The sequence below is a fragment of the Pseudophryne corroboree genome, chromosome 3, assembly GCF_028390025.1.
Source record: "Pseudophryne corroboree isolate aPseCor3 chromosome 3, aPseCor3.hap2, whole genome shotgun sequence".
In the NCBI taxonomy this organism is placed as follows: domain Eukaryota; kingdom Metazoa; phylum Chordata; class Amphibia; order Anura; family Myobatrachidae; genus Pseudophryne; species Pseudophryne corroboree.
The window spans coordinates 387,206,043-387,225,424 of record NC_086446.1 but is presented as its reverse complement, the minus strand read 5'-3'; the positions used below and the strand labels follow the sequence as shown (position 1 = coordinate 387,225,424).

The window sequence follows — 19,382 nt, the reverse complement described above, 5'->3', positions numbered from 1 at the left end:
GGGGCATATCTGGCACTGTGGGCACATGGCACATCTGTATCTGGCACTGTGGGGGCATATCTGGCACTGTGGGGGCATATATGGCACTGTGGGCACATGGCACTGTGAGGGCATATCTGGCACTGTGGGGGCATATCTGGCACTGTGGGACTATTAACAGAAAACGGGTGATGAGCAGAGAAGGAAACACGGCGGAGCTGTGGGCAGTATTGCACATAAACACTGAACTCCCACGCCTACTCCCCGCTATCCCCCAGCCCAGGCCTCTCCTCGTACCTCTCCCAGGGCCTCGCAGATCTAACATCCCCGCTCTGTCCTACGCCGCCCTCCTTACTTTGCTCCATGGATCCTCGGGAGAAGCGGCGCCCGCTGCCTCCGACATCCTGCAGTGCAGCGACTGACAACAAGGCCTCGGAGTGACCGCCCTCTGCTGGGCGGGGAGTACAGGAGAGGCCGGGGGAGCAGCACAGGCCTGGCCCACTGCAAAACATTACATTTAATATTGGGATGTGTAATTTAAAAGTCATGAGAATGGTCCCTGTGTTTTTGAAGTGCCGCGCGGCGTGTCTATGGGTGGGTAACAGGAGACACATTTTATAATGTATTAATATAACACAGAGGGCCAGATGTACTAAGCCTAAAAAGTGATAAATATCACTGTGATAAAGCACCAGCCAATCGGCTCCTAACTGTCATTTTTCAAACACAGCCTGTGACATGGCAGTTAGGAGCCGATTGGCTGGTGCTTTATCACAGTGATATTTATCACTTTTCAGGCTTAGTACATCGAGTGAGATAAACGTGTGTTACCGAGGTTACTTTGTGACAACTGGGCAAACTTTCAAAGCAAAAACTTGTTATTTCCCATAGCAGCAAATAAAGGTTTGCTTTCAGTTTATGCTAAGCTTTATTAGAATATTCAGTTTGATGAGTGGTTGCTATAGACGACAGCGCATGAGCAATTTAAGAGAGGATGGGGCTCATGTGCAGACTCTGTGACCCCTCCACTCTGCGGTGCAGTAGACTAGCATTGTCTACTGCGCATGCACAGGTCTCCAGGAACGTGGTGCCATGCCATGTTCCCAGTATTAACTCTACTACGCATCCGCAAATCTCCAGGGAAATGGCCGCCATGCCATATTCCCGGTGATTTGTGCTGCTATTGCAACACCGAAGCTGGACTCTAGAGAGGTTAGTATTAAACATGGGTGCTTCCCGGTGATTTGTGCTGCTATTGCAACACCGACGCTGGACTCTAGAGAGGTTAGTATTAAACATGGGTGCAGGGTTGTACAGTGTCGGCCCCTTTTGGACACAGGTGCCCATGTGCACTGCACACCCAGCAACCATTATAGACAATGGTGAATTTCCCATTAGGCACGTGCGGCACATGTTTGAGGGCAGCACTTGGATGCTTGTGTTGGTATGCGCACCCCAAAATGTACCGGTAACTGAAAATATTTCCATGGTACCTTACCATATGCCATCTTGAATGGAGTGTAATCGGGTAGGACATGCTTTTAAAATTAAAAAAATTAGGCAGGCGGGCAGGGCAATAGAGAGCCTAGCTAGACCCAGGTACTTTTCAGGGGGGCGTGGCCTAATCACTGGAGTCTTAGGTAGAGATGAGCGGGTTCGGTTTCTCTGAAACCGAACCCGCACGAACTTCATGTTTTTTTCACGGGTCCGAGCAGACTCGGATCCTCCCGCCTTGCTCGGTTAACCCGAGCGCGCCCGAACGTCATCATGACGCTGTCGGATTCTCGCGAGACTCGGATTCTATATAAGGAGCCGCGCGTCGCCGCCATTTTCACACGTGCATTGAGATTGATAGGGAGAGGACGTGGCTGGCGTCCTCTCCATTAGAAATTAGATTAGAAGAGAGAGAGAGATTGTGCAGAGTCAGACAGAGTTTACCACAGTGACCAGTGCAGTTGTTGTTAGTTAACTTTTATTTATTTTAATATAATATATCCGTTCTCTGCTATATCCGTTCTCTGCCTGAAAAAAAACGATACACAGCAGCAGCCAGTCACACAGTGTGACTCAGTCTGTGTGCACTCAGCTCAGCCCAGTGTGCTGCACATCAATGTATAAAAGGCAAAGCTTATAATAATTGTGGGGGAGACTGGGGAGCACTGCAGGTTGTTATAGCAGGAGCCCCCAGGAGTACATAATATTATATTAATTTAAAATTAAACAGTGCACACTTTTGCTGCAGGAGTGCCACTGCCAGTGTGACTAGTGGTGACCAGTGCCTGACCACCAGTATAGTAGTATATTGTTGTATGTATTGTATACTATCTCTTTATCAACCAGTCTATATTAGCAGCAGACACAGTACAGTGCGGTAGTTCACGGCTGTGGCTACCTCTGTGTCGGCAGTCGGAACTCGGCAGGCAGTCCGTCCATCCATAATTGTATTACAATATATACCACCTAACCGTGGTATTTTTTTTTCTTTCTTTATACCGTCGTCATAGTGTCATACTAGTTGTTACGAGTATACTACTATCTCTTTATCAACCAGTGTACAGTGCGGTAGTTCACGGCTGTGGCTACCTCTGTGTCGGCAGTCGGCAGGCAGTCCGTCCATCCATAATTGTATTATTATTATAATATATACCACCTAACCGTGGTTTTTTTTTCATTCTTTATACCGTCATAGTGTCATACTAGTTGTTACGAGTATACTACTATCTCTTTATCAACCAGTGTACAGTGCGGTAGTTCACGGCTGTGGCTACCTCTGTGTCGGCAGTCGGCAGGCAGTCCGTCCATCCATAATTGTATTATTATTATAATATATACCACCTAACCGTGGTTTTTTTTTCATTCTTTATACCGTCGTCATAGTGTCATACTAGTTGTTACGAGTATACTACTATCTCTTTATCAACCAGTGTACAGTGCGGTAGTTCACGGCTGTGGCTACCTCTGTGTCGGCAGTCGGCAGGCAGTCCGTCCATCCATAATTGTATTATTATTATAATATATACCACCTAACCGTGGTGTTTTTTTCATTCTTTATACCGTCGTCATAGTGTCATACTAGTTGTTACGAGTATACTACTATCTCTTTATCAACCAGTGTACAGTGCGGTAGTTCACGGCTGTGGCTACCTCTGTGTCGGCAGTCGGCAGGCAGTCCGTCCATCCATAATTGTATTATTATTATAATATATACCACCTAACCGTGGTTTTTTTTTCATTCTTTATACCGTCGTCATAGTGTCATACTAGTTGTTACGAGTATACTACTATCTCTTTATCAACCAGTGTACAGTGCGGTAGTTCACGGCTGTGGCTACCTCTGTGTCGGCAGTCGGCAGGCAGTCCGTCCATCCATAATTGTATTATTATTATAATATATACCACCTAACTGTGGTATTTTTTTTTCTTTCTTTATACCGTCGTCATAGTGTCATACTAGTTGTTACGAGTATACTACTATCTCTTTATCAACCAGTGTACAGTGCGGTAGTTCACGGCTGTGGCTACCTCTGTGTCGGCAGTCGGCAGGCAGTCCGTCCATCCATAATTGTATTATTATTATTATAATATATACCACCTAACCGTGTTTTTTTTTTCATTCTTTATACCGTCGTCATAGTGTCATACTAGTTGTTACGAGTATACTACTATCTCTTTATCAACCAGTGTACAGTGCGGTAGTTCACGGCTGTGGCTACCTCTGTGTCGGCAGTCGGCAGGCAGTCCGTCCATCCATAATTGTATTATTATTATAATATATACCACCTAACCGTGGTTTTTTTTTCATTCTTTATACCGTCGTCATAGTGTCATACTAGTTGTTACGAGTATACTACTATCTCTTTATCAACCAGTGTACAGTGCGGTAGTTCACGGCTGTGGCTACCTCTGTGTCGGCAGTCGGCAGGCAGTCCGTCCATCCATAATTGTATTATTATTATAATATATACCACCTAACCGTGGTTTTTTTTTCATTCTTTATACCGTCGTCATAGTGTCATACTAGTTGTTACGAGTATACTACTATCTCTTTATCAACCAGTGTACAGTGCGGTAGTTCACGGCTGTGGCTACCTCTGTGTCGGCAGTCGGCAGGCAGTCCGTCCATCCATAATTGTATTATTATTATAATATATACCACCTAACCGTGGTATTTTTTTTTCTTTCTTTATACCGTCGTCATAGTGTCATACTAGTTGTTACGAGTATACTACTATCTCTTTATCAACCAGTGTACAGTGCGGTAGTTCACGGCTGTGGCTACCTCTGTGTCGGCAGTCGGCAGGCAGTCCGTCCATCCATAATTGTATTATTATTATAATATATACCACCTAACCGTGGTTTTTTTATACCACCTAACCGTGGCAGTCCGTCCATAATTGTATACTAGTATCCAATCCATCCATCTCCATTGTTTACCTGAGGTGCCTTTTAGTTCTGCCTATAAAATATGGAGAACAAAAAAGTTGAGGTTCCAAAATTAGGGAAAGATCAAGATCCACTTCCACCTCGTGCTGAAGCTGCTGCCACTAGTCATGGCCGAGACGATGAAATGCCAGCAACGTCGTCTGCCAAGGCCGATGCCCAATGTCATAGTACAGAGCATGTCAAATCCAAAACACCAAATATCAGAAAAAAAAGGACTCCAAAACCTAAACTAAAATTGTCGGAGGAGAAGCGTAAACTTGCCAATATGCCATTTACCACACGGAGTGGCAAGGAACGGCTGAGGCCCTGGCCTATGTTCATGGCTAGTGGTTCAGCTTCACATGAGGATGGAAGCACTCAGCCTCTCGCTAGAAAAATGAAACGACTCAAGCTGGCAAAAGCACAGCAAAGAACTGTGCGTTCTTCGAAATCCCAAATCCACAAGGAGAGTCCAATTGTGTCGGTTGCGATGCCTGACCTTCCCAACACTGGATGTGAAGAGCATGCGCCTTCCACCATTTGCACGCCCCCTGCAAGTGCTGGAAGGAGCACCCGCAGTCCAGTTCCTGATAGTGAGATTGAAGATGTCAGTGTTGAAGTCCACCAGGATGAGGAGGATATGGGTGTTGCTGGCGCTGGGGAGGAAATTGACAAGGAGGATTCTGATGGTGAGGTGGTTTGTTTAAGTCAGGCACCCGGGGAGACACCTGTTGTCCGTGGGACGAATATGGCCGTTGACATGCCAGGTGAAAATACCAAAAAAATCAGCTCTTCGGTGTGGAGGTATTTCACCAGAAATGCGGACAACAGGTGTCAAGCCGTGTGTTCCCTTTGTCAAGCTGTAATAAGTAGGGGTAAGGACGTTAACCACCTCGGAACATCCTCCCTTATACGTCACCTGCAGCGCATTCATAATAAGTCAGTGACAAGTTCAAAAACTTTGGGTGACAGCGGAAGCACTCCACTGACCAGTAAATCCCTTCCTCTTGTAACCAAGCTCACGCAAACCACCCCACCAACTCCCTCAGTGTCAATTTCCTCCTTCCCCAGGAATGCCAATAGTCCTGCAGGCCATGTCACTGGCAATTCTGACGATTCCTCTCCTGCCTGGGATTCCTCCGATGCATCCTTGCGTGTAACGCCTACTGCTGCTGGCGCTGCTGTTGTTGCTGCTGGGAGTCGATGGTCATCCCAGAGAGGAAGTCGTAAGACCACTTTTACTACTTCCACCAAGCAATTGACTGTCCAACAGTCATTTGCGAGGAAGATTAAATATCACAGCAGTCATCCTACTGCAAAGCGGATAACTGAGGCCTTGACATCCTGGGTGGTGAGAAACGTGGTTCCGGTATCCATCATTACTGCAGAGCCAACTAAAGACTTGTTGGAGGTACTGTGTCCCCGGTACCAAATACCATCTAGGTTCCATTTCTCTAGGGTTGCGATACCGAAAATGTACACAGACCTCAGAAAAAGAGTCACCAGTGTCCTAAAAAATGCAGCTGTACCCAATGTCCACTTAACCACGGACATGTGGACAAGTGGAGCAGGGCAGGGTCAGGACTATATGACTGTGACAGCCCACTGGGTAGATGTATGGACTCCCGCCGCAAGAACAGCAGCGGCGGCACCAGTAGCAGCATCTCGCAAACGCCAACTCGTTCCTAGGCAGGCTACGCTTTGTATCACCGGTTTCCAGAATACGCACACAGCTGAAAACCTCTTACGGCAACTGAGGAAGATCATCGCGGAATGGCTTACCCCAATTGGACTCTCCTGTGGATTTGTGGCATCGGACAACGCCAGCAATATTGTGCGTGCATTACATCTGGGCAAATTCCAGCACGTCCCATGTTTTGCACATACCTTGAATTTGGTGGTGCAGAATTTTTTAAAAAACGACAGGGGCGTGCAAGAGATGCTGTCGGTGGCCAGAAAAATTGCGGGACACTTTCGGCGTACAGGCAGCACGTACAGAAGACTGGAGCACCACCAAAAACGCCTGAACCTGCCCTGCCATCATCTGAAGCAGGAGGTGGTAACGAGGTGGAATTCAACCCTCTATATGCTTCAGAGGTTGGAGGAGCAGCAAAAGGCCATTCAAGCCTATACAACTGACCACGATATAGGAGGTGGAATGCACCTGTCTCAAGCGCAGTGGAGAATGATTTCAACGTTGTGCAAGGTTCTGCAACCTTTTGAACTTGCCACACGTGAAGTCAGTTCAGACACTGCCAGCCTGAGTCAGGTCATTCCCCTCATCAGGCTTTTGCAGAAGAAGCTGGAGACATTGAAGGAGGAGCTAAGACAGAGCGATTCCGCTAGGCATGTGGGACTTGTGGATGGAGCCCTTAATTCGCTTAACAAGGATTCACGGGTGGTCAATCTGTTGAAATCAGAGCACTACATTTTGGCCACCGTGCTCGATCCTAGATTTAAAACCTACCTTGGATCTCTCTTTCCGGCGCACACAAGTCTGCTGGGTTTCAAAGACCTGCTGGTGAGAAAATTGTCAAGTCAAGCGGAACGCGACCTGTCAACATCTCCTCCTTCACATTCTCCCGCAACTGGGGCTGCGAGGAAAAGGCTCAGAATTCCGAGCCCACCCGCTGGCGGTGATGCAGGGCAGTCTGGAGCGACTGCTGATGCTGACATCTGGTCCGGACTGAAGGACCTGACAACCATTACGGACATGTCGTCTACTGTCACTGCATATGATTCTATCACCATTGATAGAATGGTGGAGGATTATATGAGTGACCGCATCCAAGTAGGCACGTCACACAGTCCGTACTTATACTGGCAGGAAAAAGAGGCAATTTGGAGGCCCTTGCACAAACTGGCTTTATTCTACCTAAGTTGCCCTCCCACAAGTGTGTACTCCGAAAGAGTGTTTAGTGCCGCCGCTCACCTTGTCAGCAATCGGCGTACGAGGTTACATCCAGAAAATGTGGAGAAGATGATGTTCATTAAAATGAATTATAATCAATTCCTCCGCGGAGACATTGACCAGCAGCAATTGCCTCCACAAAGTACACAGGGAGCTGACATGGTGGATTCCAGTGGGGACGAATTGATAATCTGTGAGGAGGGGGATGTACACGGTGATATATCGGAGGATGATGATGAGGTGGACATCTTGCCTCTGTAGAGCCAGTTTGTGCAAGGAGAGATTAATTGCTTCTTTTTTGGTGGGGGTCCAAACCAACCCGTCATTTCAGTCACAGTCGTGTGGCAGACCCTGTCACTGAAATGATGGGTTGGTTAAAGTGTGCATGTCCTGTTTTGTTTATACAACATAAGGGTGGGTGGGAAGCGCCCAAGGACAATTCCATCTTGCACCTCTTTTTTCTTTTATTTTTCTTTGCGTCATGTGCTGTTTGGGGAGGGTTTTTTGGAAGGGACATCCTGCGTGACACTGCAGTGCCACTCCTAGATGGGCCCGGTGTTTGTGTCGGCCACTAGGGTCGCTTATCTTTCTCACACAGCTACCTCATTGCGCCTCTTTTTTTCTTTGCGTCATGTGCTGTTTGGGGAGGGTTTTTTGGAAGGGACATCCTGCGTGACACTGCAGTGCCACTCCTAGATGGGCCCGGTGTTTGTGTCGGCCACTAGGGTCGCTTATCTTTCTCACACAGTCAGCTACCTCATTGCGCCTCTTTTTTTCTTTGCGTCATGTGCTGTTTGGGGAGGGTTTTTTGGAAGGGACATCCTGCGTGACACTGCAGTGCCACTCCTAGATGGGCCCGGTGTTTGTGTCGGCCACTAGGGTCGCTAATCTTACTCACACAGCTACCTCATTGCGCCTCTTTTTTTCTTTGCGTCATGTGCTGTTTGGGGAGGGTTTTTTGGAAGGGACATCCTGCGTGACACTGCAGTGCCACTCCTAGATGGGCCCGGTGTTTGTGTCGGCCACTAGGGTCGCTTATCTTTCTCACACAGTCAGCTACCTCATTGCGCCTCTTTTTTTCTTTGCGTCATGTGCTGTTTGGGGAGGGTTTTTTGGAAGGGACATCCTGCGTGACACTGCAGTGCCACTCCTAGATGGGCCCGGTGTTTGTGTCGGCCACTAGGGTCGCTTATCTTTCTCACACAGTCAGCTACCTCATTGCGCCTCTTTTTTTCTTTGCGTCATGTGCTGTTTGGGGAGGGTTTTTTGGAAGGGACATCCTGCGTGACACTGCAGTGCCACTCCTAGATGGGCCCGGTGTTTGTGTCGGCCACTAGGGTCGCTAATCTTACTCACACAGCTACCTCATTGCGCCTCTTTTTTTCTTTGCGTCATGTGCTGTTTGGGGAGGGTTTTTTGGAAGGGACATCCTGCGTGACACTGCAGTGCCACTCCTAGATGGGCCCGGTGTTTGTGTCGGCCACTAGGGTCGCTTATCTTACTCACACAGCGACCTCGGTGCAAATTTTAGGACTAAAAATAATATTGTGAGGTGTGATGTGTTCAGAATAGGCTGAAAATGAGTGTAAATTATGTTTTTTGAGGTTAATAATACTTTGGGATCAAAATTACCCCCAAATTCTATGATTTAAGCTGTTTTTTAGGGTTTTTTGAAAAAAACACCCGAATCCAAAACACACCCGAATCCGACAAAAAAAATTCGGTGAGGTTTTGCCAAAACGCGGTCGAACCCAAAACACGGCCGCGGAACCGAACCCAAAACACAAAACCCGAAAAATTTCCGGCGCTCATCTCTAGTCTTAGGCCTGTTCCCTTAGAAAAGAAATACAGAAAAATAGTACTTTAATCACCTCCCTGGCCACATTGCAGCCCAGCACACAGCAGTGTATGCTGGGCTGAGGAGAAAAGCTACAGCTGTTACTGCCAGGTAAGGGGGTGGAACTTGGGCCCCCACTGGGCCCCTCCATATCAGACCTGGGCCCGTGTAAATAGTACCTGCACCCCCTCTCTGCTCCACTGCAGGCGGAGGGTGGTCATTACTGTTGTGCACAGTGGAGCCCTGACACCTAAATCCACCCCTGATTATATATATATATATGCCAAAGTAAGAGCCCCTTTTCTCCTTCGTCCTAGAGGATGCTGGGGACTCCAAAAGGACCATGGGGTATAGACGGGATCCGCAGGAGACATGGGCACTTTAAGACTTTAAATGGGTGTGAACTGGCTCCTCCCTCTATGCCCCTCCTCCAGACCTCAGTTAGATTCTGTGCCCAGAGAGACTGGACACACACTAGGGGAGCTCTACAGAGTTTCTCTAGAAAATACTTTCTGTTAGGTTTATTATTTTCAGGGAGCACTGCTGGCAACAGGCTCCCTGCATCGTGGGACTGAGGGGAGAGAAGCAGACCTACTTCTGTGAGTTAAAGGCTCTGCTTCTTAGGCTACTGGACACCATTAGCTCCAGAGGGTCTGATCACTTGGTATAGCCTAGCTGCTCGTTCCCGGAGCCGCGCCGCCGTCCCCCTCACAGAGCCAGAAGAGAGAAGCCGAGTGAGTAACCGAAGCAAAGAAGACTTCAGTGAAAGCGGCAGAAGACATCAGTCTCGGAGGTACCGCACATCGGTCGCACTGCGCGCCATTGCTCCCACACACCAACGGCACAACTTGGGTGCAGGGCGCGGGGGGGGCACCCTGGGCAGCAATAAGACCTCAAATCAGCCTGGCAAAAGTACATACAGTGCATAGGCACTGTATACTACCCCCGCCAGTATAAAAAAACAGCGGGACATAAGCGCGCTGTTACGGGGGCGGGGCTTGGTCCTCCCAGTTCTAATCAGCGCCATTTTATCTCCACAGTGAAGCTGCATGAGACGCTGGCCCTGACCTCCTCCACTTCTGTGACAAGTAACAGGGTGCTAAACGGGGGGGGGGGGGACAGCAAAATTGGTGTTGATTATTATTAAAAGCGCTGTCAGGTCGGGGGCATTATATATATATATATATATATATATGTGCATTCAGACTGGGATAGGCGCTGGCTGTGGGCTGGCAAACTCCCTCTGTGTTTCTCTAATAGGCCTTATTGTGGGTCTGTCCCCTATAGCCCAGTGTGATAGTGGTGTCGGTACGAGTGTGTCGACATGTCTGAGGCTGAAGGCTCTTCCCAGGAGGAGGCTGGAGTAGAGACAGAACAGTGTGAGGGAGTGAATCTGTCGGCACCGCCGACTGCTGATTGGGTAAATATGTTGAGTGCCTTGAATGCAAATGTGGCTTTATTAAATAAGAGGTTGGATAAATCTGAGGCTCAGAACCAAACATGGAGACAATCCATGGAAGATGCTTTATCCCAAACGCAGGCTCCCTCAGGGTCACAGAAACGTCCGTTTACCCAAATAGCAGACACTGATACCGACACGGATTCGAATTCCAGTGTCGACTATGGTGATGCCAGGTTGAGTCCTAAACTGGCTAAGAGCATTCAGTACATGATTGTGGTAATAAAAGAAGTGTTGCATATCTCGGAAGACCCTGCTGTTCCTGAGACAAGGGTCTGTATGTATAAGGGAAAGAAAGCTCCGGTAACGTTTCCTCCCTCTCATGAACTGAACACTCTTTTTGAAAAGGCTTGGGAAGTTCCTGACAAAAAGTTGCTGATTCCCAAGAGAATTATTTATGGCATACCTGTTTCCCTCTGAGGATAGGAAATGGTGGGAGTCGACCCCCAATGTGGACAAGGCTCTAGCACGGCTGTCCAAAAAGGTGGCGCTTCCGTCCCCTGACACGGCGGCCCTAAAAGATCCGGCGGATCGTAAGTAGGAAACTACTTTGAAATCTATTTATGTCACTACGGGTACACTGCTCAGACCTGCAGTAGCATCGGCATGGGTGAGTAGTGCAATTGAGAAGTGGGCAGATAACTTATCATCTGACTTGGACACCCTGGATAGGGATAGCGTTCTTTTGACCCTGGGTCATATCAGGGACGCTGCAGTCTATCTAAGGGAGGCTGCAAGAGATATTGGCCTCTTGGGATCAAGGGCCAATGCCATGGCAATCTCGGCTAGGAGAGCATTATGGACTCATCAATGGAATGGGGATGCTGACTCTTAAGAGGGCTATGGAGGCGCTGCCGTATAAAGGTGGTGTTTTGTTTGGTGAGGGCCTCGCGGACCTGGTATCTACAGCTACCGCGGGTAAGTCGTCTTTTCTACCTTTTGTCCCTCCACAGCAAAAGAAAAAGCCTCAGTATCAGATGCAGTCCTTTCGATCTAATAAATTCAAAAAAGGACGAGGGTCCTCCTTCCTTGCTGCTAGAGGTAAGGGAAGAGGAAAAAGATCACCGGCTGTGGCAAGCTCCCAGAAGCAGAAGTCCTCCCCGGCTTCTGCCAAGTCCACCGCATGACGCTGGGGCTCCGCTGCGGGAGTCCGCACCGGAGGGGGCGCGTTTTCAACTCTTCAGTCGGGTCTGGGCTCGTTCAGGCCTGGATCCTTGGGTGCTGGAAATTGTGGCCCAAGGATACAAACTGGAGTTTCAAGACGTGCCCCCCACCGATTTTTCAAACCGGCCTTGCCAGCTTCTCTTCCGGAAAGGGAAGTGGTGTGCGCTGCAATACAAAAGCTGTGTCAACAACAAGTCATTGTCGCGGTACCCCCGTCACATCGGGGAGAGGGGTTTTATTCAAGCCTGTTCGTGGTCCCGAAGCCGGATGGCTCGGTCAGACCGATTCTGAATTTAAAATCCCTCAATCTATATTTGAAAAGATTCAAATTCAAGATGGAATCTCTCCGAGCAGTGATTTCCAGTCTGGAAGGGGGGGATTTTATGGTGTCAGTCGACATAAAGGATGCTTACCTACATGTCCCCATATATCCTCCACATCAGGCTTCCCTGAGGTTTGCGGTTCAGGATTGTCATTACCAATTTCAGACGTTGCCGTTTGGTCTTTCCACGGCCCCGAGGATTTTCACCAAGATAATGGCAGAAATGATGGTGCTCCTGCGCAAGCAGGGTGTCACAATTATCCCGTACTTGGACAATCTCCTGATAAAGGCGAGATCAAAGGAGCAGTTATTAAAAAACATTGCGCTCTCGCTGACAGTTCTGCAACAACATGGTTGGTTCCTAAATTTGCTAAAGTCACAGTTGATTCCGACAACACGGCTGTTGTTCTTGGGAATGGACACGAAACTGCAGAGAATTTTTCTCCTGATAGAAAAAGCTCTGGAAATCCAGAACATGGTCAAGGGGATTCTGAAACCGGCAAGAGTGTCGATTCATCAATGCACTCGGGTACTGGGGAAGATGGTGGCGGCCTACGAGGCCATCCCGTTTGGCAGGTTCCATGCCAGGGTTTTTCAGTGGGACTTGTTGGACAAGTGGTCCGGGTCTCACCTACACATGCACCGGAAGATAAGCCTGTCTCCCAGGGCCAGGATTTCTCTCCTGTGGTGGCTCCAAAGTTCTCCCCTTCTAGAGGGACGCAGGTTTGGGATCCAGGATTGGATCCTGGTGACCACGGATGCAAGTCTCCAAGGCTGGGGAGCGGTCAAACAGGGAAAAAATTTCCAGGGAAAATGATCAAGCCAAGAAACTTGTCTACACATAAACATTCTGGAATTAAGCCCCATTTACAACGGCCTTGTGCAGAGCGGCAATGGTGGAGGCCACAAGGATTCTTCGCTGGGCGGAAAAACATTCAAGCGCTCTGTCAGCGGTCTTCATTCCAGGCGTGGACAACTGGGAAGCAGACTTCCTCAGCAGACACGATCTCCATCCAGGAGAGTGGGGTCTTCATCAAGAGGTCTTTGCAGAAGTGACGAGTCGTTGGGGACTTCCTCAAATAGACATGATGGCGTCTCGCCTCAAGAAGAAGCTTCAGACGTATTGTTCCAGGTCGAGGGACCCTCAAGCAATAGCAGTGGACGCACTAGTGACACCGTGGGTTTTTCAGTCGGTCTATGTGTTCCCTCCACTTCCACTCATGCCAAAGATGATAAGGATCATAAGAAGAACAGGAGTTCAGGCGATACTCGTTGTTCCAGATTGGCCACGGAGGGCCTGGTATCTGGATCTTCAGGAATTACTCATAGGAGATCCCTGGCCTCTTCCTCTAAGAGAGGATCTGTTACAGCAGGGGCCGTGCGTGTTCCAAGACTTACCGCGGTTGCGTTTGACGGCGTGGCGGTTGAATGCAAAATCCTAGCGCGAAAGGGTATTCCGGGTGAGCTCATCCCCACTCTACTGAAAGCTAGAAAGGAGGTAATGGTGAAGCATTACCACCGTATTTGGAGAAAATATGTGTCTTGGTGTGAATCCAAGAGGGCTCCTATGGAAGAATTTCAGCTGGGTTGGTTTCTCCATTTTTTACAAGCAGGTGTGGATGCGGGCCTGAAGTTAGGCTCCATTAAAGTGCAGATTTCGGCCTTATAAATTTTCTTTCAAAGGGAATTGGCCTCGCTTCCAGAAGTACAGACTTTTGTGAAAGGCGTGCTGCACATCCAACCTCCATTTGTGCCCCCAGTAGCACCATGGGACCTTAACATGGTGTTACAGTTCCTTATGTCACATTGGTTTGAACCTTTACAAACGTTTGAGTTGAAATTTCTCACTTGGAAAGTGGTCATGCTATTGGCCTTGGCGTCCGCAAGGCGGGTGTCGGAATTGGCGGCTTTGTCTCACAAAAGCCCCTATTTGATTTTCCACAAGGATAGAGCAGAGTTGAGAACTCGTCAACAATTTCTACCAAAGGTGGTTTCTTCGTTTCACATGAACCAACCTATTGTGGTACCTGTGGCTACTGAAGCCTTGGCTGATTCAAAGTCTCTCGATGTGGTCAGAGCTTTGAAAATTTATGTAGCCAGAACGGCTCGTATTAGGAAAACGGAGGCTCTGTTTGTCCTGTATGCTTCCAACAAGATTGGGGCTCCTGCTTCTAAGCTGACTATTGCACGCTGGATCTGTAATGCGATTCAGCATGCTCATTCTACGGCTGGATTGCCATTACCGAAATCAGTGAAGGCCCATTCTACCAGGAAGGTGGGCTTATCGTGGGCGGCTGCCCGGGGAGTCTAGGCGTTACAACTTTGCCGAGCAGCTACTTGGTCGGGTTCAAACACTTTTGCAAAATTCTACAAGTTTGATACCCTGGCTGATGAGGACCTCATGTTTGCTCAATCGGTGCTGCAGAGTCATCCTCACTCTCCCGCATAGAGGGAGGAGCCAGTTCACACCCATTTAAAGTCTTAAAGTGCCCATGTCTCCTGCGGATCCCGTCTATACCCCTTTTGGAGTCCCCAGCATCCTCTGCAGAGTCATCCGCACTCTCCCGCCCGGTCTGGAGCTTTGGTATAAACCCCATGGTCCTTTTGGAGTCCCCAGCATCCTCTAGGACGAAGGAGAAAATAGGATTTTAATACCTACCGGTAAATCCTTTTCTCTTAGTCCGTAGAGGATGCTGGGCGCCCGTCCCAGTGCGGACTCTATCTGCAGTACTTGTTCATAGTTATTGCTTTTGTTACACAAAGGTTGTGTTTTTGGTTTCGATCAGCTTGTTGCTGATTTTTTGGTTCATGCTGTTAACTGGTTTTAGTTAAATGCCATGTTGTACGGTGTGTTGTGGTATGAGATGGTATGTATCTCACCCTTGGTTAACAAAAATCCTTTTCCTCGAAATGTCCGTCTCCCTGTGCACAGTTCCTATAACTGAGGTCTGGAGGAGGGGCATAGAGGGAGGAGCCAGTTCACACCCATTTAAAGTCTTAAAGTGCCCATGTCTCCTGCGGATCCCGTCTATACCCCTTTTGGAGTCCCCAGCATCCTCTACAGACTAAGAGAAAAGGATTTACCGGTAGGTATTAAAATCCTATTTTTTTCATATATATTACTAATTTTAGTGAGAAATGTGGGTAAAATCCAGATCCATACCAAGTATTTTGTGAAAGATGGAACCATATTAAATTCACACAGATATGCACTCAGAAAAGCCAGATCCAAACTAAAAACATTGAAAAATCCAGATCTACCGTAAAAGCCGGATCCATACAAAACACGGAAAAAGTCGGATCCAAAAAACCCCCAAAAAGTAATCAATACCAAATACATTGAAAATGCTGTATCTATTCTATACTAAATACATTGAAAAAGCCGGATCCATATTGACTACATTGAATAAAAAAAACAGATACACCAAAGACATGTAAGGGTTTACTGTTATATGTAATAGGTTCTGATATTATGGTATCTGTTGTGATGTTGGCAAGTTCGCAGCTAAATTTAAAGTGCCAGTTACTTAAAAGGTTGGTTTTCCCTTATAACTGACTAGCTCAATACTTCACTACAGGATGAGGATAGTAAATTAGAATTATAGTTGTTAATTAATTTACGTTGGTTAGAGATCTAGTATATAGGCATATCTTGCTTCCCTGACCCACTTTGTGTAGTGGCCGGACCCCTTTTTGGTCCCCCAAGGGACCCTGCTCTTCCCACTATACAACTCTCAGTCTGTGGTTTCTTGCTGCCTCCATTCGCCTCCTCACATCATGTCAGTGCCCCTCTGAAATGATCTATTTATTTACAGTTTCTTATATAGCGCAGCACTTAATGCATCTTCTGATATAGTCTGTGCTGCTGGGGGACCCTGCTACTTCCACTATATAACTCTCAGTGTGTGGGTTCGTGCTACCTCCATTCCGCTCCTGACATCATGTCACTGCCCCGTCACATACAGCCCTGTCCTGCCTGACATATCATGCATCTCCTAATATACTCTGTGCTGCTGGGGTTCCTGCTCCTCCCACTATACAACTCTCAGCGTGTGGCTTCCTGCTACCTCCATTCCCCTCCTCACATCATGTCACTGCCACTGTCACATTAAGCCCTGTTGTCACTGAGATATCATGCATGTCCTGATATAGTCTGTGCTGCTGGCCCACCCCTAGGGGTGTGTTACCCCCACAGTGTTTGTTCCCAGATTGTAAGTCATATGTACAGGGGGCAAACTACAGGGGCACAACTAATGAAGGCACAGCAACAGGGGGGAAAACTACAGGGGCACAGCAACAGGGGGCAAAACTACAGGGGCACAACTACGGATGGCACCGTAACAGGGGGCAAAACTACTGGGGGCACAACTACTGAGGGCACAACTAAAGGGGACACAACTACTGAGGGCACAACTACTGAGGGCACAGCTACAGGGGGCAAAACTACTGGGGGCACAACTACTGAGGGCACAGCTACTGGGGGCACAACTACTGGGGGCACAGCTACAGGGGGCACAGCTACAGGGGGCACAACTCTGGGGGCAAATCTGCATGGGGCACAGCTACAGGGGGCACAGCTACAGGGGGCAAATCTACTGGGGCACAGCTACAGGGACATAACTGTGACCACGCCCCTTCCCTGTGAAGCCACGCCCCTATTTTTCCCGCGTGCCTACGGCGCGCACTAACCCTGTTTTGCCTATTGGGTGGGCGCCAAAGGAAACGTTCACCCTTGGCGCCACAAGGTCTAGAACCAGCCCTGTATACATACATACATACATACATACATACATACATACATACATACATACATTTCTGCTGCGGGGTACACTGGGCTCCACAAGGATTCACATCGGGGTGTAGAGTAGGATCTTGATCCGAGGCACCAACAGTCTCAAAGCTTTTGACTGTTCCCAAGATGCTCAGCGCCACCTCCTCTATAACCCCGCCTCCACGCACAAGTAGCTCAGTTTGTAAGTCGGTGCCATGCAGTATATGCAGGCACTTAACAGGAGGCTGCCTTATGCAGCCTATTCAGAGCTTAGTTTTTTACAGACAGAAAAATAAATTCTTGTAAGAAGACTACAGGGCTGCTGCAGGCAAAGTCTCATAGACTTCCCTGCGTGCAGCTCCATCACCCCCAGCGGCGCGGTATACTCCCGCGCCCTGGTTGCCGGGTCACTGCAGCGGAGGCGCCGGCTTCTTCCTCTTCAAACAGGGAGTCACACACACACAGCCGTCTCCCGGATCGCGGGGCCGCAGACAAGGGGGAGGTAAGGGGCTCCTGTGCCACACTTTACCGCGATCCAGCGCCGCCGTAGGCACTGAATACTGGGCAGCTGCTCCACTAGCCACCAGGGTTGATTGATGGGCACAGGTCAGGGGGATATACTGAATACCCTTCCTTTTTTTACACTGCGCGCACACCCGGTGGGGATGCCAGCAGGGGGAGCAGGTCGGACCTGAGGCCCCTCCCCCAGCCCCAGGGCGCCATTTCAGCGATGTTCCCGCCCTGGAGCTGCTTCCCTCTCCCTCACTCACGGTCAGCGGCCGTTACAGACAGAGCCTTGCTGTTCCTGGGACTGCTAGGGAAAATCCTCCTCTGTGGAACCGCCTGACTGCCAGTGCTGTGCTTCCTACAGGACACTTGAGTATTCTACCTGTCACTGGGACAGTGTTAGTTAAGAAAGAGTGCATATATTCAGGGTTGTGTGGTACAAACACCCTGTGATATACATTCAGTGTTTACTGTGCGTTGTTATATCTATTGTCATATAGCCATACTGAGTATTACTTTGTATTGCTAGTCCAGTGCAGTTTATGGTACATAATTTCTGCATGGTACGCTTGTGACTATGGCCCTCATTCCGAGTTGTTCTCTCGCTAGCTGCTTTTAGCAGCAGTGCAAACGCTAAGCCGCCGCCCTCTGGGAGAGTATCTTAGCTTAGCAGAAGTGCGAACGAAAGGATCGCAGCGCTGCTACTAAAAAAAAATTGTGCAGTTTCAGAGTAGCTGAAGACCTACTCCTACCTTGCGATGAATTCAGACTATTTAGTTCCTGTTTTGACGTCACAAACACGCCCTGCGTTTGACCAGCCACTCCCCTGTTTCTCCAGCCACTCCTGCGTTTTTATATGGCACGCCTGCGTTTTTACACACGCTCCCCGAAAACGGGCAGTTACCTCCCAGAAACACCCACTTCCCGTCAATCACTCAACGATCAGCAGTGCGACTGAAAAGCGTCGCTCGAGCTTGTGTAAAACTGCATCAGCTTTTGTGAAAGTATGACGCACTGCCCCATACGCATGCGCAGAATTGCCAATTTTTTTGCCTGATCGCTGCGCTGCGAACAACGGCAGCTAGCGATCAACTCGGAATGACCCCTTATATAAGTGTGTGTGCATGTAGCTGCTGCGTGGTTGCCTTATTGCAGGGTATTTCACTCAGTGGGCTATTCCTATATTGCTATACCTGAAGGGGGCAAGTGTTTCAGGTTTTTATTTATGTTTAATATAGGATTGTATCACAAGTTATACTGACGGTGTATTTTTCCTTGTGATTTATAGTCACCATATACTCTATATCTCTTGAACTCCCGGTCTGTACTATCATAGGCACACTTTACTGAGATTTCTAGCTAGGTATAGTGCTGCTACGCTTTGTACCAGGTTGCCCAATATTGTGCACATAGTTATGTCTGCTACACCTGGCAACGGCGCTGGGGCTTCTCCCACACTGCGGGGTAGTGAGGCCTGATAATGCTGATTTTGATTACCTTATAACCTTCACAATAATGGGTAAGAGACACAGTACGCAATTGGCGTATGGGGTACCGTAAGGGTACGCACTTAGCGTAGCATACGCTCGGCCGTGATCGAGACGCACATGCGGCACGCTCGCTCACAGCTTAATGCGTGGTGTCGAGCACGCTATAGGCGAGCGACTACCGTAATGCTACGCTACCAGCGTAGCGGACGCTCGAGACCACGAGGAGATCACGAGCGGCGCAGACGCTCACAAGATGACAATCAGTAAACCTTGAATGTAACACACAGAAAGGATACTCTTATGCTGTAAACCTTGTTCTGAAACACTGTAGCGATATAACGCTGCTTAACCTGATTAACACTAAAGCTGTTTGAGCGATCGAGATGCTCCTATTACCCTCTGCAATGTAATGAACACACGATACCGTGCTAAGGTTCCAACACCTTTACTAACAAGCTTTTAAGTTATATCGAAAAAGGTAAACAGTTCACAAGTCATACACTACAAGCTAACATATAAT

At 48.4% G+C, this 19,382-nt stretch overlaps 1 protein-coding gene across 2 annotated transcripts in view; it reads right to left on the bottom strand.

Moving 5' to 3' along the window:
* The window catches only part of MLX (MAX dimerization protein MLX), a 41,747-nt gene extending 41,269 nt beyond the window's left edge, over positions 1-478 (bottom strand). The window contains exon 1 of one of the 2 annotated variants that reach the window (XM_063960024.1): positions 335-478. In XM_063960024.1, coding sequence (XP_063816094.1) covers positions 335-382 — 48 coding nt within the window. In that variant the 5' untranslated portion in view covers positions 383-478. The other variant, XM_063960026.1, reaches the window with a different exon arrangement.
* Positions 479-19,382: the final 18,904 nt, after the last annotated feature.